The sequence below is a fragment of the Talpa occidentalis genome, unplaced genomic scaffold (assembly GCF_014898055.3).
Source record: "Talpa occidentalis isolate TD23 unplaced genomic scaffold, MPIMG_talOcc4v2.1 talOcc4.16, whole genome shotgun sequence".
Lineage (NCBI taxonomy): Eukaryota > Metazoa > Chordata > Mammalia > Eulipotyphla > Talpidae > Talpa > Talpa occidentalis.
This window is the reverse complement of record NW_023601653.1, coordinates 23,306,924-23,327,711: the sequence shown is the minus strand read 5'-3', so window position 1 is coordinate 23,327,711 and position 20,788 is coordinate 23,306,924. Positions and strand designations below refer to the sequence as shown.

General features: G+C 33.9%; 1 protein-coding gene across 4 annotated transcripts in view; it reads right to left on the bottom strand.

Moving 5' to 3' along the window:
* Positions 1–20,788, bottom strand: part of MGAT4C (MGAT4 family member C) — a 607,576-nt gene that overhangs the window by 246,744 nt on the left and 340,044 nt on the right. For 3 of the 4 annotated variants that reach the window (XM_054696163.1, XM_054696162.1, XM_054696169.1), the window contains one exon: positions 1,765–1,825. The exons of the other annotated variant lie outside the window; for it this stretch is intronic. In XM_054696163.1, coding sequence (XP_054552138.1) covers positions 1,765–1,825 — 61 coding nt within the window. The remainder of the gene's footprint in view (positions 1–1,764; positions 1,826–20,788) is intronic. 4 annotated transcript variants of the gene reach the window in all.

The following is a 20,788-nucleotide window of genomic DNA, read 5'->3' as shown; positions in this document are numbered from 1 at the left end:
AAGATTTTACTGATTGCTTTCATTTAACTACCACTTTGCCATTTATTGGCTTAATTTTACACAATATGGAGCACACTTAAAACCCAAGGGAAGATAATAGGTTTTAGTTTCACATACCCCATCATGGAAGTTATAAAGTGAACAAGAATTTTTTTTTTTTGCATTTGTCAAATATCCTACACCCGAAAAATACATCTGTACTAATGTCCCTTAGCACAATTTTAACACACAAAAATAAGCATCTCTTCCTTTTATGTTCCTTTCAAATTTGAACCAGTATCTGTCTCAATTTCCAAGGTATACTATTTTCTTTCAAAACATGTGGAGTAATAAAGTGAAATTTCCACAGTGGAAAACTACATATATTGTAAATGGGAAAACATCTTAATTCTAAGGCTTTTTTCTTTGGTGAGACATTTCAAAGCAGTTCTGCTTTTTTTCAGTGTAAATAACATGCTTAGGTACATATACCTCTGTCTAACTAATGGAGCCATAGGTATGCATTCATCAAAAACTAGGCTATTATTAGGAGACATATAAAATGACTTAATTATCACAATAAATGTGCTAATAGGAAAAAAGGTTGATTAATTTTCATTACAAACACTTATATATTAGCAAAGTTCTCCTGATTTCTTTGCTGTTGAAATGTTCCAAGAGATCATCTACCATATGTTCAAGTTATCAATCTTTTAATAGATAAAATTCAGTAGCACGAGGCTATATGAATCAAGCACACACCATTCCACAGCATAGGTGTGACGACCCCTGAATGTGACCTGCTCCCAAAGGAAACCAATTTAATGCTCCATCGCACACAGAACAGTATGTATGAATCACAAAACCTCCAGATAAATTAGTGACAGGTACATCTGAATAGGACCCTGTCTAAGTCGCTTATCTGCAGCCAGGCAAGCTTGTTTCACCCTCACTTTCAAAGATAAAGCCACGTGGCATGTTACCTTGGCAGATTCTCACAAAACAACAGCCCCGTCATCCATTATTGGGAGAAGAAGAAAAACCTTATTATTTCAGGTTTTGTGACAGCAAATGGGATAAAGTGAAAACTATCTGCCAGTTGAAAATTCATCAGTGGATACCAGGCCTTATGTTTTCTCTAACTATCAGAAGCTTTGTGCCTCTTATTCTTTTATTTTTGACAGTTCTGATACCTCTGACTTGTAGCAGTGACAAAGTTCAAGAAAAAAACAGCAGGTTATCAAAGACAACTTATCAGAGGCCAAATAGAAGTAGAGATGCCAACAATTAGTAAGCAGCTGAGGGACAGACCTCTGACAGGACAAGGAAGAAAAGTGAGCATCTTGAACCAACTACTTATATTTGAAAGAAAAGAAAAAAAACCAGAAAAATCAGGATGCAAAATATATAGTCTGAGTACTTAGACCATACTACTTAGGCTACTAAAAAGAAGAAAAAAAGTAAAGCATTTACAGCATATAACACAGAAACAATTATTTGGAAGGGATCCTACTTAAACATCTTAACAACCATAAAGAAATGATAATATTGAAACTATCTAAAACTATCAATGAGAATATATGTATTATTTTCTTCACAATTAAGGTTTTTTTTTTGACTACTAGAATTCTTTTAAAGTGAACAGCAAACAGACATGAGTTCTCATTCTATATTTCTCACAGTCTACAATTACACTTAATCAAACTTTCATTTTATATCTTTTAAATGCCATGTCATATCACTAGGTCAGTTATATATAGCAGTGTAGAATTCAATATGACTCACATTTTAGGTTCTGTTTGTTGTCCTTCTCATGCAAAATCAGGGTTGTGCTTTCTGGGTAAGCCTGTTGTAAACCAAAATGACAAAAATCTTAGTTTCCCATGCCACTGCCACTTAGAATGCATGCAAATAAACCCCCAGTTAGTCAAGGAGAAAATATTGCATGAAAGAGTACTGATTTGTAAATTTAGTCCTTTCAGATGTAGATGATGTTAACTCCTTCTCCCCCCATATCTTTGCAAAATGTCTGCCCAATGAACTCATTGCTGTAGACATTCAATCAGGCCTATGGTCAGTTAATGAAATTCAGGTCTGGGATTATGCTCCATAAATAGGCACAATGGTTGGGCATCTGGAGTTGGGAGAGACAAATGTGATGCTAGAAAGGGAAAAAAATAAACCATATAATTTAGAGAATGTACAATATGATGTATTTGGATAAATTAACAGCCATTCTATGTGTGTGTGTGTATAATGTAAATCATAGGATTCTAAATGTATAAAAGTTTAAAATGAAAGTACTCTGATAACATTAGCAAAACCATATCCAATGACACTTCGGGGAATATAAATATAGCTGCTAAAATGATCGTCTTTGAAATTACACAGGTTTAATTAGATTGGATATATGTCCTTTACAGGACAATAATTTAAGCAACATTAAACACCATTTAAAATACACAAGAACTTCAGTTAGTAGGTAATAAAATTATTATTTCTACTCGTGCTAGCTACTATGTTTATATTGAGTTATTTATTTATAATGCACTTTAATGTCATAAGTAATTTCTTAGAAGCTATAGTAAATGCAGAATTAAAATGTTCAATTAAAACAATACATTCTGTCTGTGAAGCACTATAATTTTTTTTATGAATTAGAAAATTATAAAGATGCAATTTAAACAATTAATTTGAATATATAAAAAGCCAAATGCCATGTTTGTATTGTTCAATGACATTTAAATTACATAAATAAAAAGTCATGTAGAAACCCTTAATCATTATATATCCAGAGTATAATGGTGTGTTCATATTTTCTGGTTTATTATTTATTAATTCAGCAAATAGAGCTTGACCAAGATACCTTACAATTTCCCTCAATTTGACTAAACTTTAGACAAGTTTCTCTCTGACTAGGTCCCTAACCTTCTTTTTTTTTTTTTTTTTTTAGAGCATTTACTTTAAATTTGCAATTGCAAATTACTTTTTCTGCCCATTGGAGATACATGTCTTTTCCCAAACTCACCATTTTCGTAAAGGAGAAATGACTTTTTCAGAACTTGGGAACCATCATTTTGAAATGTAATGTTCAAGAAAGAGAGCATCTCTACTTCCCAGGCTCTGTGTGAGGGTAGCAGCCTAACTTCAATGTGTACTGTTTACAAATATAGATGATCTAATCACATGCACCAACCTCTCTCCAATATCCTCTAGTTGTTTCCCCACTAGTTCATCCCAGCTTTAAAAATCTCCCATCTGTGTTTCAGTAAAGTTAAACGCACTATTTCTGGGGCCTCGCTGGTGGCACAAGGGTTAATGACACAGCATTATCAAGCTATGCCAGCCACTGCAGCAAGAGTTAGATCCCAGGCTGGCTAGGGAGCTAACCCACATGGTGAGGCAGACCTCTCCTGTCTCACTCAGCAGTGTATTTCAGCAGATCTGCCTGTTCTGCTCCCCACTCTGTTTATGATGAACCTCTCACCTCCACCCCAACTTCTGACCTATACCCCAGTGCTTGCATGTATAAATAAATACAAAAAAAATACTATTTCACCATTTCTCCCTTTTGCCATAGTCTTGAGTAAAGCCATCCTTGCCTGTTTAAATTTGATGTAATTTTTCTCTTACGTTCTTATATGTTATGTGTCAGCATACTAGAAATTCACTGGTATAAAGAGGCAATATACTTGCCTTCATAGTACCTACAACTTAGTGGAGACAAACACAAGTAAATTGACCTTTAAAACAGGAAACCATCAATACTTTGACTGCAGGAACAGAATGGGTCACCTAAATAAAGATGATGAAAAATACATTATCATGTACAGTATAGTTCATAGATATGCGGTATTGTTCAGATAAATTGGAACAGGGGAAATGCTTGAGGATGAGTCTAGCTTGCATAAAAGTCCAGAGACAAGCATTTCCATGCAAAGAAAAGAAAGATCAGAATAATTGGTTTATATACAGTGAAGAGAGGGAGGGAAAGAACATGAGCACAAGATGTAACAGGAGGGAGATAGGAAAAGGCAATCATAATTGTTCTTTTTTCTTTTAATCAATACATTTATATGGAGGCGATATATCTCCAGGCAATAGAATCACAGTTAACAAGACAAAATGACTCAAATGAAAAAAATATTAGTAGTCTAGGGATGTTTTGGTGGCTTTGTTGTCCTCACAGATATAAGATTCTTTTGGCTTTCTCATTTTTATCTGATGGCTTCCACTTTCAAGGTAATTAGAATATTGGAATTTAAGCAAACTTTACCGGTTTCAGGAAGGGAAGAGAACAAAATCACTTATACTACTTTAGCAGTCTCCTTTAAAAGAGCTATTCTAGACACTGACATATAATTTCAGTTTCACTTATTTTTGGAAACACTGGCTATTCAGATAATTCTATTTCCATGTTAATATGTTGATTAATTGGTAAGGAAAATGGGAAAAGTATGACCTTTTTTTCTTTTCTCTTATGAAAAGCATCCATTTTTAATTTCATGAGCATATTGCATCACAGAAGTGTGTTTTCATTTTTACTAAATCTTTGGGAAATAAATCATGAAAAACAATTTATTATATATTTTCCCTTAAACCTGCTGCTTCAAAACACTAAACAAAGGAAGCCTAGAATTAAAACTGAATTCATGGCTTGAAGTATTAAGAATTGTGAAACATATTAAGGCACAAATCAGAGACAAATCTCTATTTTATTCCAGATAGGCACATGAATGTACAATATTATCTCTTAAACTCTGCCCATTTAGCAGCCCGATAAGACTTCCACATCTTATTTATCTACATTCTCTGACTATCCCTTTCTCAACTCTTATGAAGCCTCATTCAGTCAATTCTCTACGTTAAAAACTATTGAAGTTCAGCCACAACAGCAGGAAGGCATTCTTCATTGGCTTTTGAATGTGTATTTTATGTGTCTATGTGTTTACATATGAGTGAAAGCTTGCTGTTAGGCTATTCTCACACTAAACAATGAATCCATACAGTGATGACCTGAATTCAGAGAACTTTGGCAACTCTACCATTTCTTCATGTGTTCTCTTTATTAAATTTTGCTGTTTCTGGTTCTAAACTGAAGACAGAATTATCTGTCAGCATGAAATGAGGATTATGGATTTTCAAAGTTATACCCCAGTAACTATTCTTCCCAGAAGACAGACTGATGTTTGAATTTCAAGACAGTATGTTCATGAAAACCAAATAGATGGAGTCTTATAGTCAAAGAAACAGCCACTTAAGAGTGATATAGGTGCTCAAAATAGACTTAGAAAAAGATGTTCTGTCCAAAGAATCATGAGTGAACTATAATTTGAAATGATATTACATTTATGTTCTCTTAAATTCATTTTAGGGACTCTTCTGTCAAAGAAGAATCTGTTTTTAATTGATTAGGTTAGACTCTGGCAAACTAAATTAAGTACTTCTTTATTTCATTACAGTTTCACTATTCCAAAAAAGCAAAACATAGCTGAGGTAGAAAAAATAAAGAAAGAAAAAAAAAAAGAAACAATGTATAACACTTAAAAAAAATTTCACTTAACATTGTTATGCAATACAGTGAAATAAAATTAAATTATTTTCTTCTGATATTTCTTTTTATTACTTTAGAACTATCAGATATGTTCCAACTGATTCTACTTTATACACATTAGAGACTGCAAAGTTGTATTTAAAAATCTCCAAAGTTCAAAATTTAGTTGAGAAAAATGTCACTTCTTTTAAGTGATAAATACACACACTCTCTGTTTCTGTGGATAGTGGTGATGGTGAATGATGTCTAGAGGACCAAACACAAAATTTCCCAAGAGGAGGCTGCTGCCTAATGGATTAATTACACAACACTTTCAGTTACCAAATACTAGCTTGTTCCTCTTTTAAGTTTGTAACAATTGGGATGACTATTTACATGAGCATGCATTGTTTATAGTTTAAATATACCCTATAAATGTTCCAAAGACAATGCTAAGAAGTCATATTTTTTCTGCTTGCCAATCTCCGACTTCCTCCACTAATAAAATCATTTAAAACATAGCCCATTATCAATGCATCAACTTCACGTGTTCATTTTTACTTTTGAAAATTTAACACAAAATATTTCAGTCATACAAATAAAATTTCCATGTAATATTTTCAAGATCATATTATATACTCATTTATTTATTTAAACTTTTTTATTTAAATATTTTATTTTATATAATTCTTACATCTTTTTTCATCTTTGCACAATGTGTGCATTTTCAGTTTGGTTATATTCCACATACAATTACACCCCCCCTTATTTTGACTCTAGTCCTTCCTTTCCCCACCCCTTTCCCCCCACCCCCAGTGTGTCTCTGGTTTATAGTTGCGTGTTGATTTTGATTTTTACTTTGTATTGATTAGTCTTTTTCCTGGTCTCTTATTTAGGTTTTCTAAATTCCTGCTATGAGTGAGACCATCCGGTATTTTTCTTTTTCTTTCTGACTTATTTCGCTGAGCACTATGGAGAGCTGTGTGGAGATTTCTTGAATTACTAAACATAGAGCTTCCATATGATCCAGCAATTCCACTCCTAGGTATTTACCCAAAGGACACAGAAACAGTAATTTGAAAGGGCACCTGCACCCCTATGTTTATAGCAGCACTATATACAATAGCTAAGCTATGGAAACAAACCAAATGCCCAAAAATAGATGACTGGATCAAGAAGATGTGGTACATATACACAATGGAACATTACTCAGCATTCAAAAAAGATAAACACATGCAGTTTGCAGCAACATGGATGGAGCTAGAAGGGATCATACTCATTTTTTTAAATGCTAAAAACATTATACACAAATTATGACTGACTATGTTTTTCCCCAGCTTTACTGAAATATAATTAACAAACAAAAATAGTATGTTCAAGATGTACCTTGTGATTTTTCACATGTGTGTGCATTGTAAAATGAGCACATGAGGTTGATGCATTGATAATGGGCTATGTTTTAAATGATTTTATTAGTAGAGGAAGTTGGAGATTGGCAATTAATGTGTATATATATATATATATATATATATATATACACACACACAGTGTATACTCACAGATGAAAGGAAAATAACTATATATCTAGTTATATATAAATAAAATAACTATATATCTCAATATATATAGCTGCATCTGTGTGTATATGTATATGTATATGTATATCTATCTATATATATATAATGCTGTAGTTAGCATGGGTATACAGTTATTTTTTTATAATTTCATATCATTCAGATGTATATCCAGAAATATGATTGTTGTATTATATGATAGTTTTATTTTTAATTTCTTGAGGAAATTCCATATAATTTTCTACAATAGCTATTCTAATGTACATTCCTCCCAACAATACAGTTTCCCTTTCTACCATAATTCACCAATGTTTTCATCATTTGATTTTTAGATAACAGACTTTCTAGTAGGTATGTATGTTATCTCACTTTGGTTTTCATTTGCATTTCCATGATGATTCATGGTATTTAGCATCTTTTCAATTACCTGTTGGTTATTTGCGTCTTTGTATATACGGTCTTTGGAAAAAGGGTCTCTCCTCATTTTTTAATTAGTCCATTGCTTTTCTTTTCTTTTTGTTATTGAGTTGTATGAGCTCTGTGTATTTTGGATATTAATCCATTATCAGATATGGTTTTTATATATTTTCTTTAATTGCACAAGTTGTCTCCTCATTTTTGTTTGATGATTTTTTTGCTGTGTAGACAACTGAGTTTGGGGAATGACCAGGGCTCCTTCTCAGAAACTCATCAAGTTCTTTTTATATCTAATTTGACTTTCTTCCTCTTCCCTCCTGTTTAGGCAAAATTTACTAGTCTCTAGGGTCAGAAAAACTGGCTCTGATATATATTTCATATCTTTTGGTTTAGGTCTGACAGTTTTTGAAACTAAAAAGAATTGGATTCTTTTATCTCTGCATATTTGCATTGTCATCTCCTCACCTGGAGAATCCTGTCTGCTACCTGAGCAGTTGTGGAGAGAGGGGAACTGTTGCTAGATTTATCCCTTTTTAAGAAATATAGTCCAGAGGATTTACTACAGAGGGCTTGAGCAAGAGAGTGGCGGAGTGAGGATGCAGTTTCGCCTCTTCCTTGTACTTTTGGCTCCAGCACAGCAGAACAAAGCCCATAACTCCTAAAGGTAAAAGAGAGGGCTGCAGTGTGCACTGGGTGCATCAGCCTCATGAGGGGATCCTAGCCCAGCTGTTACCTACCTCTGGGGTTCATCCCCCAGCCCAGCTGCTCCTGGCTGCCAAATACCAGCTGTAGGAAATTGGCCGCCAGCAGGCAATTGCAAGAGCATGAGACAGACAGCTTCTAGCATACAGTCTCTGGCTGTGGGAACCCAGACTTCAGTTGCTAACTGAGGAACCTCAGGGCCCAGTCACTGCAGCAAGAGCTGGACAACCTGGTGTCCATTACCACCATGGGCAGTGAGAGCCTGGCCCATAAGGCATCCATTACCAAGAGCTAAGCCACTTCCAGCCTCCTGCCTCCAGCCAGGAGAGCCGTGTCTTCATCTGCCAACTGCATGAGTGACAGCCACCTCCCAGCTATAGAAGACTGGCCTCCAGATGGGAGAACCCTTCTACTTACAGCCTCCAGCCATAAACTCTGGGAGCCCTACCATCAAACTGGGGAACCAAGGCAGGGAGCCAGAGGGACAGAGGCCAGAGATAGCCTTGGGATTGATTATCCTTTGGGCAGCAGAGAGTACTGTAGAACTGGACACTGAAGAATTTTACACTATATTGAACAGAGATAGGTAGAGGAATTAACAAAATTTGTCTCATATTCTTTTCATTGTATTAGGTATGTAGCATAAGACACTCTGTTTCACCATGATATTTAACAATGAGTGTACTCTTCACATTTGCTAGTTTCCAGTTTATCTAAGTATCTAGTGGATAAAGCTATAATGTTCATATATTGATCTAAAGCTTCTGTGAGGTACAATATTATTAGGAATGAAACACTCTTGCCTATGGTAGAGATTGCTGAATACATTTCTCAATTATAGCAAAATAAATGAAAATCTAAAATGAAAATGAAATCATAGATAATCCTATTATCACAACATAATTATTGCCAGTATAACTTTGAAAAGCAGTTTATAAAGAATTATCAGGAACTATATATATTTTCACTCAATAATTTCATTTCTGATAATTAATTCTGAAGAAATAAATCAAAAGAAAATACAGCTTTGTGCTTTGAGATTTCACTTTAACATCCTAAATGTCTGAGTAGGGCTAAATCACTGCTCACCAACTTAATATTAAGATGGTGATGACAATAGGAGCATGTGAATTCCATTTGACAGGACATTTAAAAAATATGTCAAGACCATTATAGTAAATAGAAAAAATTATTCATTTATATGGTCAACAAATTAAAGGGATCCAGCAAACTAAGAAATGATTAGGATAGTTGGATTGCAGTGAACATCCTTTTATTTTTTTATTTTATTATTATGATTTACAGACAAAAGACGGGAAAAAATAGAAGTTAATAAGAAATGAGTTTTAATGTACTACATCTGTGGTTTAAAACAACTATGAGTGCTTATTAATTGATATTTATTTGAAATCATGTTTAGTAAAACAATTAATTTTAATTATTTGTTATGTGCAGTTTTGTTTTGCTAAAGTTTTATTATAAAGAGAAAGTTTTTAAAAGAACTACACATCAACTTATTTTTTTAAAGATACATCTTTTTCATCTATAATATTTATGACCTAATGTCAAAAACAATGGCATAAACATGGAATGTTATTGATAAATATTAATAACAAGGATTAAATTTAAGATTATAAAATTTTGACATCCTTTTAAACATCTATTTAATTTTGAATAGGTAGTACATGCACATGGATCAAACAATAGTAAAAAATTCACAGTAATAAAACTTCCCTTCTGCTATCATTGCCAGCCACTTTTCCAACACATAAAAATAAATACCTGTGTATATTATTTCTTTCTTTTTACACAATAGGCTACTATACATAATTTAATGAAGACTGATTTTTCTTCCAGTTAACATTATGTTTTAGAAATCTTTCCAGATATTTAGAAATTTGAGCTTAGTTTTCTTTGATAACAACACAGAATTCCATTACACAGATACATCATTATTTGTCCTCCTGCATAACCAACTTTTAAAATATTTTTTATTTTATTTGGCATTTCCCTTAATTTCTTAGTTTTATTTGCTGGCTTGATACAATTAGAGTCAAAAGCAAAGTTTCTCATATTTTTTTTTTGTTTTCTTTCATACACAATATTTATTTCTTAGGAAATCCTGTTGGTTTTTACCTTAGTAATACATCTGGAATTCAGCTGCTTCCCACCCTTTCCCATAAGGTATTGCTGATTCTCACCTGGATTAATATAATTGCCTCCTAAATGGTATCCCAATTTCAATGTTTTTCTCCTTTACAGTCTAGTCTTTGAACTATAGATAGTAGGGATTATTCTCTTAAAATATAGAGGGGGATTTCTAGAAATATCTAAGATACAGAAAATACATATCACTGTATCCTTCCCACTGAATAAATTTAAAACCCTGGGCAGAATACACTTTAAAAAAGGCAAGTTATTTTCAGACGCTGAAAAATTAAATAGAGGCAAATAGAGAGGGAAATCAAAAGTCAGAGAAGAGAGACCTATGTAGGTATGAGTTCTAATTTTAATTTTTCTATATCTTTTGGCCTAGACTACAGAGCAATTTGAATCCTCAGTCTGTGCAGCAGTGATAGAAAGCAAAGATACAAAGGAGGGCCTTCCTCATGGTGCAGGGGTTAAATTCAGGGCTATCAAGCTATCAATAGCCACTGCTTCATGAGTTTGATCCCTGGCCAGGGAGTTCACCTACATGGCACAGCAGACCTCTCCTGTCTTGTCCTCTGCTCCCCTCAGCAGTGTATTTCAGTGGATCTGCCTGTTCCGCACCCCACTATGTCTGTGGTGAATCCTCTCACCCCGATTCTCTGGCCTACATCCCAGTTCTTATATGCATATATAAAGTAAATCTTAAAAAAATACAAAGGAGGGCCTCCCCGGTGGCGCAGAGGTTGAGCGCTGGGTTGCGAAGATGCCCGCAGCCTCTGCAGCGCCAGTTCGATCCCCGGCTGCTCCCCGGCCACCAGAGGAGGGTCCCACATGGCACGCAGACCTCTCCTGCCACCCGCTGCTCCCCTCAGCAGTGTACTTCGGTCCTTCTGCCTGCTCTGCTCCCCGCTCTGGCTCTGGTGAATTCTCTCACCCTCTGGTGCTTCTGACTGTACCCAGTGCTTGTATAAATAAATAAATAAATTAAAAAAAAAAAAGAAGTATATCAAAAAAAAAATACAAAGGAAACCTTTTTCATTTGGTGCAAAAATCTAGGAATTAGGGTGACTATTGAATGGAGATCACAAGAGGAAAATCTTGTCTTTTGATTTTCTTTTTACTCCTCTAGCCCTTAGCAAATGAAGCCCCAATCATGAAGCAATCTACCCTGGGTGGCAGTGGACAGAGCTAGCAGTGGTGTTGGCATCAGTGGACTGGCATGTACCTAGAACAATCAGGAAAAAAAAAAAAACACTTGAAAAAAAACAGGAAAGAGGTCTGTGACATATTAAAAGTGTGGGAGTAATCCTCTTTCTTTTCTCTATTTTTCCTCTAGCAATTTTCCTCAAGTTGGAAAAATTCAGGAATTGCAAAAGAGTATACAAAGGCTAATACCCTGGCAGAATAGAATGTTAAAATTGCTAAATATGGAGAAAGCAATTATTTAAGTATTTAAATGAAGTTCATGTCTCACCTCCAAACTTTGCATTTATGGAACTGATCATAATCAATACATTAACCATTCTGAAAACTTTTCATTGAAGTATATGACTTCCCAGGTAACAAATTAGTGCCTGGTTAGTGAATATGTTGGGCAGACAAGAATATTACTTCCAAGGCTTTGGCAATTATATTAATATTGGAATTGTGATGAACAGAAGTTGGGTCATATCATTCAGTTGAATCTACACTAGTTGAATGCATCATAAAAACTACCAAAATTAATATATATATATATATTCTCCAGAGGATTTTAACAGGACACAAAATCTCATAGTATTCAAGATGTTCAGGATAGAAACCTCAATTTATCAGCACACTTCAGATCTAGATATTCCTAACAACTCAGCACCAGAGTAAATCCATTGAAGAGACAATGACATTAAGATAACTTATTTTAGAGTTCTAAATAAGAACATTAAAGTTATTATAAATGCATCTCCATGAAAGGCAAGAATTCTTGAAATGAGTAGAAAGGTAAAGTTCTCAAAAAAAAAAAAAAAAAACAATAGAAATTACAAGAAGGTGGGCCTCCCTGGTGGCACAGGCGGTTGAGCACAGTGCTAGCTGTGAAGCTGTCAGCAGCCTCTGTAGTGTGTGTTTGATCCCGGCCGGCCGCGGAGATACCCACATGGCACGGAAGACCTCTCCTGTCTTGCCCACTGCTCTCCTCAGCAGTGTATTTCAGTCAGTCTGCCTGTTCTGTTCCCCACTCTGTCTCTGGTGAATCCTCTCACCTCCCACACATCTGGTCTATACTCTGGTTCTTGGGAAAAAAAAAATTTGAAAAAAAAAATTACAAGAAGGAAAGGAAATTTTTGAAAAATTTTAGAAAAAGTTGGATCTAAAAATTACAAAACCATGATTAAAAAATTAACTAAAAATGAAAGTATACAAGAATCAATGAACTTGAAGGTAGAAATTCTTCAATTTGGAAAACAGCAAAAAAAATATAAATATATAAAAAATGTACCCAAGGGACCTTTGGCAGAATATTATAAATCTCAGAGTGAAGAAAAATAGATTAATTAAAAACTATGTTTGAGGCAATAAAAGGCTGAACATATGTTAAATTTGTTGATGTATATAAATTTACAGATTTAAGATATTTAGAAAATCTCAAAAGGATGAAGTCAAAGAAAACCACACATAGACAAATCATAATCAAGCCACTGAAAAACAAAGATAAAGACAAAAACTTTTATGGGATAGAGAAAAATGTCATATTGTTTAAGATAAGAAGATATAGTAATAATGTTTTTTAAATGTTGTGAGAAAACAACTGATAAAACAGATTTCTACACATAGTAAAAATAGCCTTTAGAATGAAGGCAGAATAAATATATTCTAATATAAAAGAAAATGATCTGAATCTTGCTTTTAAGTTGCTTTCTAGGAGATGGTAAACAAAATTTCTAAATAGAGGGAAATGATAATAGAAATATCTAGAGCCTTGAAATGATGAAAAAGCAATAGAATTGGAAAATAACTAGGTAAAAAAAATTATATTTTCCCACTATGTTCTTTAAATTATGTATGAGTATAGAAAGCAAAGACTATGATATTTTCTTAGGAGATTTTCAAAGTATATAAATTTAAAATATGTAGTAACCAAGCTAGGAAGGGGAGTGGTAAAATAAAGGGAATAATATGTTGGCTAGTTTTCTACCTTTTATTTGAAGTGATAAAAGTTTAATTCTATACAGATTATTCTTATTCCAAGAGCAACCTCACCCATGTACTAAGATATGTAGTTGCAAACTAAAATGCAAATTAAAATGGATTGCTGAAATTATTTTTAAAATCCAAGAAAAGACATAAAAGGGGCTATAAAGGAAACATACACATCCTCTCCTCACATACACATATACAAACAGAACATAAACACAAATCTAATAATTAAACGACATACCCAAACTCAACCACATCAATAATTACATTAAATATACATGGCTTAAACTCATCAATTAGTGATACAGGTGTCATCAGATAGGTAAGACTAAAACAATGAGGAATACAAATAAGACCCAGTAATGTACTCTAAAAACAAAATAAGTAAAAACAGTTTAAAATTCTATAAAGTTCTTAAGACATAGTGACAGTAATCCAAAGATACCTGAGATGACTGTGTTAATACCAGACAAGTAGAATTTAGAATAAGGAAAACTACAAATGACAAAAACAAAGTATCTAAAATCAAAAGGGTAACTTCATAAGGCATAGCAATGCCAATGTGAATGGACCGAAGAAGACTGGCTAAAATTCATGAAGAAAAAAAGTGATAGAAAGGCAAATAGAAATAGAAAATTCACCAATTTTGCCTGGAGACTTTAAAATTCCTATGTTTGTTAATCAAAAGAATAAGTTCACAGAAATTCAGTAAGACTAGAGGAGACCTGATCAATATTATAAACCAATTTAAAACCACATTCAATAACTATAGAATACACATTATTCTCAAGTGTTCATAGAACATTTATCAAGATAGAGCATGTCTTGGATAACAAAACAAACATTAATAAATCAGAGGTTCTAAGAATACCCACCTCAGGATTTTTTGTTTTGTTTTGTTTTGTTTTTGGAATTTAAACTGAAGTTTATTTATTGTCAAGTTCCATATGTTTTTGGAATAAATGGGACACAGGGAACATTGGGAGCATGGTCTTTGAATTAAACAGAGAATATTTAGTCTTAAGATATGGTTTTAAACAATTACAGAATTGTTGCCCATATAACCATGATTCATACTTCTTAGGGATAACTAGATGATTCTAGTAAAAAGACTATCATGAGAAATATAATGTTTACAGGTGAGCCTTGTCACTTTAGGTCCTTTGCTAAAAAATTGTTATGTTCATGAAAAATTATTACGGTCTAAAGTTACTGGAACAGTAAGTGAAATATTTGTTGTGGCCCTGATGACTTACTCCCTATATCAAATCTATCCTAAACTGTTAGTCTAAACTAATCATGTAATCATTTAGGAATAGGTGTTGAAACTCATGGGACATGAAGAAAATTGTGTTGGAAGTTTTTGGAAATTTTTTCCATAATCCCAAGAGAATGACAGAATAAAGGTTTGATTAATCTGCCAGAGCAGTCACAGAACTCAGGAAATCCATTTACTGACTGTATCACTGACTTATTTTATTTTATTTATTTATTTATTAAAGATTTATTTATTTATTTATACAAGCACTGGGTACTGTCAGAAGTGCGGGAGGGCGAAAGAATTCACCAGATCCAACCACTATGGAGAGCTGTGTGGAGATTTCTGGACCTACTAAACATAGAGCTTCCATATGATCCAGCAATTCCACTCCTAGGTATTTACCCAAAGGACACAGAAACATCAATTCCAAAGAACACCTGCACCCCTATGTTTATAGCAGCACTGTTTACAATAGCTAAGCTTTGGAAACAACCCAAATGCCCAAAAATTTATGACTGGATCAAGAAGATGTGGTACATATATACCATGGAATATTACTCAGCATTCAAAAAAGATAAACACATGCAATTTGCAGCAACATGGATGGCACTGGAAGGGATCATGCTCAGCGAAATAAGCCAAAAAGAAAAAGAAAAATACCGGATGGTCTCACTCATAGCAGGAATCTAGAAAACTTAAATAAGGGACCAGGAAAATGAATATAAGAAAGTGAAAATCAAAATCAACAAAAAACTATGAACCAGAGACACTTTTTGGGGGGTGGGGGGCGGGATGGGAAGGATTGGGGTCAGAATGGGGCGTTTGCAATTGTATGGGGGAATATAAAAATAAAATTTAATATTTAAAAAAAAAAAAAAAAAAAAAAAAAGAATTCACCAGAGCCAGAGCAGGGAGCAGAACAGGCAGACTGATAAAGAAATACACCACTGAGGGAAGCAGCGGGCATGGCAGGAGAGGTCTGCGCGCCATGTGGGACCCTCGCCAGCGGCCGGGGATTGAACCTGTGCTGCAGAGGCTGTGGGGAGCTTCGCAGCCCAGCGCTCAAGTGCTACGCCACCAGGGAGGCCCTCACTGACTTATTTTAAAGGGTACCAAAGGATACATAGCAAGAACAAGACAAAATAGATGCATAGGAAGAGTTATGGAGAATAGGCATTGTTCTTCCATGCCCCCTCCAGTTATACTGTTCTCTCCTAAATCACCACATGTTCACCAATTCAGAAGTTCTCTGAAATAGCCTCCATTTGGGCTTTCATGGAGGCCTTATTACACAGATGTGGTTGGTCAAATCATTGGCCATTGCCAATTTAATTCAACATCCATTCCATCTCCCCTGCCTGGATATGGGGTTGGAGGTGGTAGTGGGACTGGAAGTTTAACACTTTATTTCATAATGATTTTCCTGGCAACCAGCCCTGTCTTCAGGTTTTTTTCAAAAGTTACCTTCCTTAACATAGCAAAACACTTGGGGAATTACAAACTGGGTGTTCAGCTCTGAGATAGCAACTGTAAATGAAAATGATATATGCATGAGAAATATATTTTTTGGCATTTGAGTGATCAAATATATATTTCTTTTTAAAAAATATTTTATTTTATATAATTCTTACATCATTTTTCATTTTTGCACAATGTATCCATTTTCATTTTTGTTATATTCCCCATACAATTGCACCCCCCTTATTTTGACCGTAATCTTTCCTCTCCCAGCACCCCCCAATAGTGTGTCTCTGGTTCATAGTTGCTTGTGATTTTGATTTTTACTTTGTATTAATTAGTCTTTTTCCTGGTCCCTTATTTAGGTTTTGTAAATGCCTGCTATGAGTGAGACCATCAGGTATTTTTCTTTTCCTTTCTGACTTATTTTGCTGAGCATGATTCCTTCTCGCTCCATCCATGTTGCTGCAAACTGCATGTGTTTATCTTTTTTGATTGCTGAGTAAAATTCCATTGTGTATATGTACCACATCTTCTTGATCCAGTCATCTATTTTGGGGCATTTGGGTTGTTTCCAAAGCTTAGCTATTGTAAATAGTGCTGCTATAAATGTAGGGGTACAGGTGCCCTTTGGAATTAATGTTTCTGTGTCATTTGGGTAAATACCTAGGAGTGGAATTGCTGGATCATATGGAAGCTCTATCTTTAGTAGGTTGAGGACTAATGATAAAGAACTGATCACAAAAATCTATAAAGAGCTGATGAGACTCAACAAAAACAAAGAAAATAATCCAGTCAAAAAATGGGCAGAACTAAAAAGAAACTTCTCCAAAGAGGAAATGCAAAGGGCCAACAGGCATATGAAAAAATGTTCAACATCACTTGTAATCAGGGAAATGCAAACCAAAACTACAAATATATATTTCTTAACTGGAAAAGGTGTCCAAACTCCCTTTGGTTTAGTATTATTTATTGTTCCAGCTTAAGAGGACTAAATATTCTAAGTCTTCCTCCTTTCCTTTTTATATTTAATTCACAACGTCCTACATCTTATTAGCCACTAAGATTTGCTGTCCAGTGGTAAAGTGTGTAAAGGGGGAAAGCTTTATTTTTCTCAAATTCTGTTCTTCCTTTCCCTCCCACTCTCTCTAGTCCCTCACCATCTCTCACTTAAACTTTGGTAATTACCTCATGCCAGGACAATCAATCTCCTATCTGGCTGATAGAGGGATTGCTACAAAAAAATAGATTTGCTCTTATGATTCCCCTGCTGAAAAAACAAAAAATATAAACTTTTAGTAGTCTTCTCTTGCCTTCAGGCAGAAATCCAAAATACTGTGCAGGTCTTAGAGCATCCCAAACTAGGTGATGGCAACTCATCTCATCAGTCCTTCTGCTGACTTTTCCCTTACTCTGAGATCCTTTAATTAAAAAAAAAAAAAAAAAGTGTACTTATTTGTAAAGTCTCCCTCTCTATCCTAAAGGCAGAAGTAGACAGAATTCTGAATCAGAGTTCTATTCTCTCTGTATAAAATTATTTACACTGTGCCTCCTAGGTGGCTCAAGGGGTTAAGCTCAGCACTATGAAGCTGTCCATAGCCTGTGCAGCATGAGTTTGATCACTGGCTGGCCAGGGAGATACCCACATGGCACAGCAGACCACTCTTGTCTTGCCTGCTGCTCCCCCTTAGCAATGTATTTCAGTAGATCTGCCTGTTCTGCTCCCCACACTGTCTCTGGTGAATTCTCTCGCCCTCCCACACCTCTGGACTGTACCCCAGTTCTTGTATGCATAAATAAATGTATCTTTAAAAAATTACTTATACTTGTTTTCACTGTTAGACAGTGTATATTTTAAGGTGGGAAATGTACCTTGTTCATCTTTGAATCTTTAGTACTTGGCACAGCTCCTAATTCAGTTCTAGTCATGTTGAAAGTATGTAGTACATTTTAAAATGAATTAAAAAAAAACAAAGTTGAGAACAAGATCTAGAAATTAAATAATACAAACATCATAAAAGGAACTTTTCTGAGGGAGCAGGTTTGGAAAAAGTTGTTAAGACTATTCCTATAGAATATTTCTGCACTTGAATATTCAAAGTTTGCTTTGGGTAGTTAAAAGTTAATCAAAATTATTTTAATTACATTAGATATTTTTGGAAAACAAATACAATACACTGACTATAGTAAAGTTTTACATATAGTAAGGATATTATTAAGTTTTTACAAAGTGTCAATTTAATTCAATTCAGAATACTGAATGTTTGCATAGCTAACCTTTTCTTTATTTGAATTCAGAATATATCAGTTCATGTGTTTTATTATTTTTAATATGACATCAAGACACTCCAGGGTACATTTTATTATGCCATTTATTCATGCCTAGGGTACATTATGAGCTACAAACCTAAAGGCTAAGTGCTTTAACCACCCAAATCATGTATTAGTGGATCAATAAAACACACCCTGGAGTATCTTAATCGTATAATATGTCTCCTACTTCTTATTAAAAGCGAAAAAAAGCAATTAATCTTGAACAAAACTAATACCTTAAAATCACATCACTCTACTGTTACATATTTCATATGGGGTACAAGTGAAAAACAATGGCAGTTTCTTGTTAGGACATTACTAGAGAGATGATGAATTATGCAGTCCATTTACTGAAAGAATAAGTATTTCTGCACTAAAAGCTTCCATGGATAGACAGCCCAAGTCTACATAAAGTATATATTTAGATCTGATAAAATACTTATATAGCAGCAATCCACAATAAAAGAATCAGGCAATGGATTGTTACATTTAACTAAATAAATTTGATTAACTGTGGCTTGCCATGTATTTCCTACAGTTTTACATTCAATTACAATAGTTTACATCAACTACATTTCTTATTGTAACTTTTCCCCCTGCCATTTGTTTAGTAACCAGTTGTTTAGGTCACTAGATTTTTCACACCCAACATAACAAATTGCATACTATAGATGCTAAACAAATATACAGTTTAAATGAAAGGATATGTATATATCCTTTATATATATGTGTATATATAGTATATCATTTTTATATTATATATATATGTATATATACTGCACAACTTCAAATTCCATTTTGTAAGCAATTGAATTATAAATTAATTAAATGCACACAAAATCATACACCTATGTAATGCAAAGAACCAATTAGCATAACAGAAGGCAACTATTATTTATATAACTTCTAATGGTAATAGTATTTTCATATATTATTTAATTTTCACAGTTAAACTATGTATAGTTTTTAATTTGTTAATAAAATCTAGGAACCCAGAGACATTAAGAACATTGTTCATGTTAGTAACTGATGATACTAAGATTGGATGGAATAAACAGATCTGGAATGTGTGTGATTGAAAACTCATATTTTTCACCAGAACATTTGCAAAGTTAATATACGATGCTCTTTAAACTTTAACAAAACCAACCCAGCTGTAATGTAATGACTCAGACATCAGTCTGAGACTGATCCTGTTGTAAACAATTATTATGATTGCCCAGGTTATGGACCATGAAAGTGTAACAGATTAGATGAAATCTATACCATCCTATATATAGGCCTCATATTGAATTTTAGTTGTCTTTATGTTCCTAATTCATGCACACAAAATCAATTGTTTACACTTTAAGTAAGTGGATAAATGGCATCTCTAAGTGGTGCAAAGAAGAAATACACAATATGTGCTTGTATTTTTAGATTAAATATTGATTATAGAAAAAAACTGCTATCACAAAAGAAAATGATATTTTTGGAAATATTAGTATTCTCTGTTATAGGTAGCATTAACAAATTTAGTAGAACAGATTAGAAGAGAAAACTGTAGTGAGGGAGTCACTATGCTTCAAGCACAAGCAAGTTTACTTATTGGGCTGTAACTATAAAGCATCAAAGCTGGTATAGTTCCTTATTCTGCTTTCCTTCAGCCCCACTTCCACTTCCCTATTTCTACCATCTCACTATTAATTTATTCAGTTAAGTCCTTACAAACACAACTACTGGAATATACAGCTTGACTTTTTATTCCTATATTCAATCAATAGAATTTGAGTGTTTAATACTTTTCAAACATTGTGTTAGGTTCTGATGAAATAAAAACAAAAATCCAGAAGACTACCAGTGAGCACCGATGTCAAGATTATTCTGTTTATCTAATAGCTTTTCTGTAGAAAGCTAGAAAATATAGGGCAATGAATACATACAAAAAAAAAAAAAGAGTGATATATTTGGCTCTAGTGCAGGTTTTCAGCAGTGTATAGTAAAAATAAACAACATGTCACAACCAGATCAGAGTTTAAATTTAATGCAAAAGATTTGAACTTTAACCCACAGATGATATTGAAACATTGAAGAAACTTCAATGATCTCTAGAATAGTGTGTTGAAAGTGATGATGCAGCAAAAATACCCTTGTAACTTTACACAATATAAAATATCTAGCCCTCAGCTGACTTTTACTATATAGACAATAGATTCCAGGCTCAGTGAAAAAATGAGAACAGAGATTTCA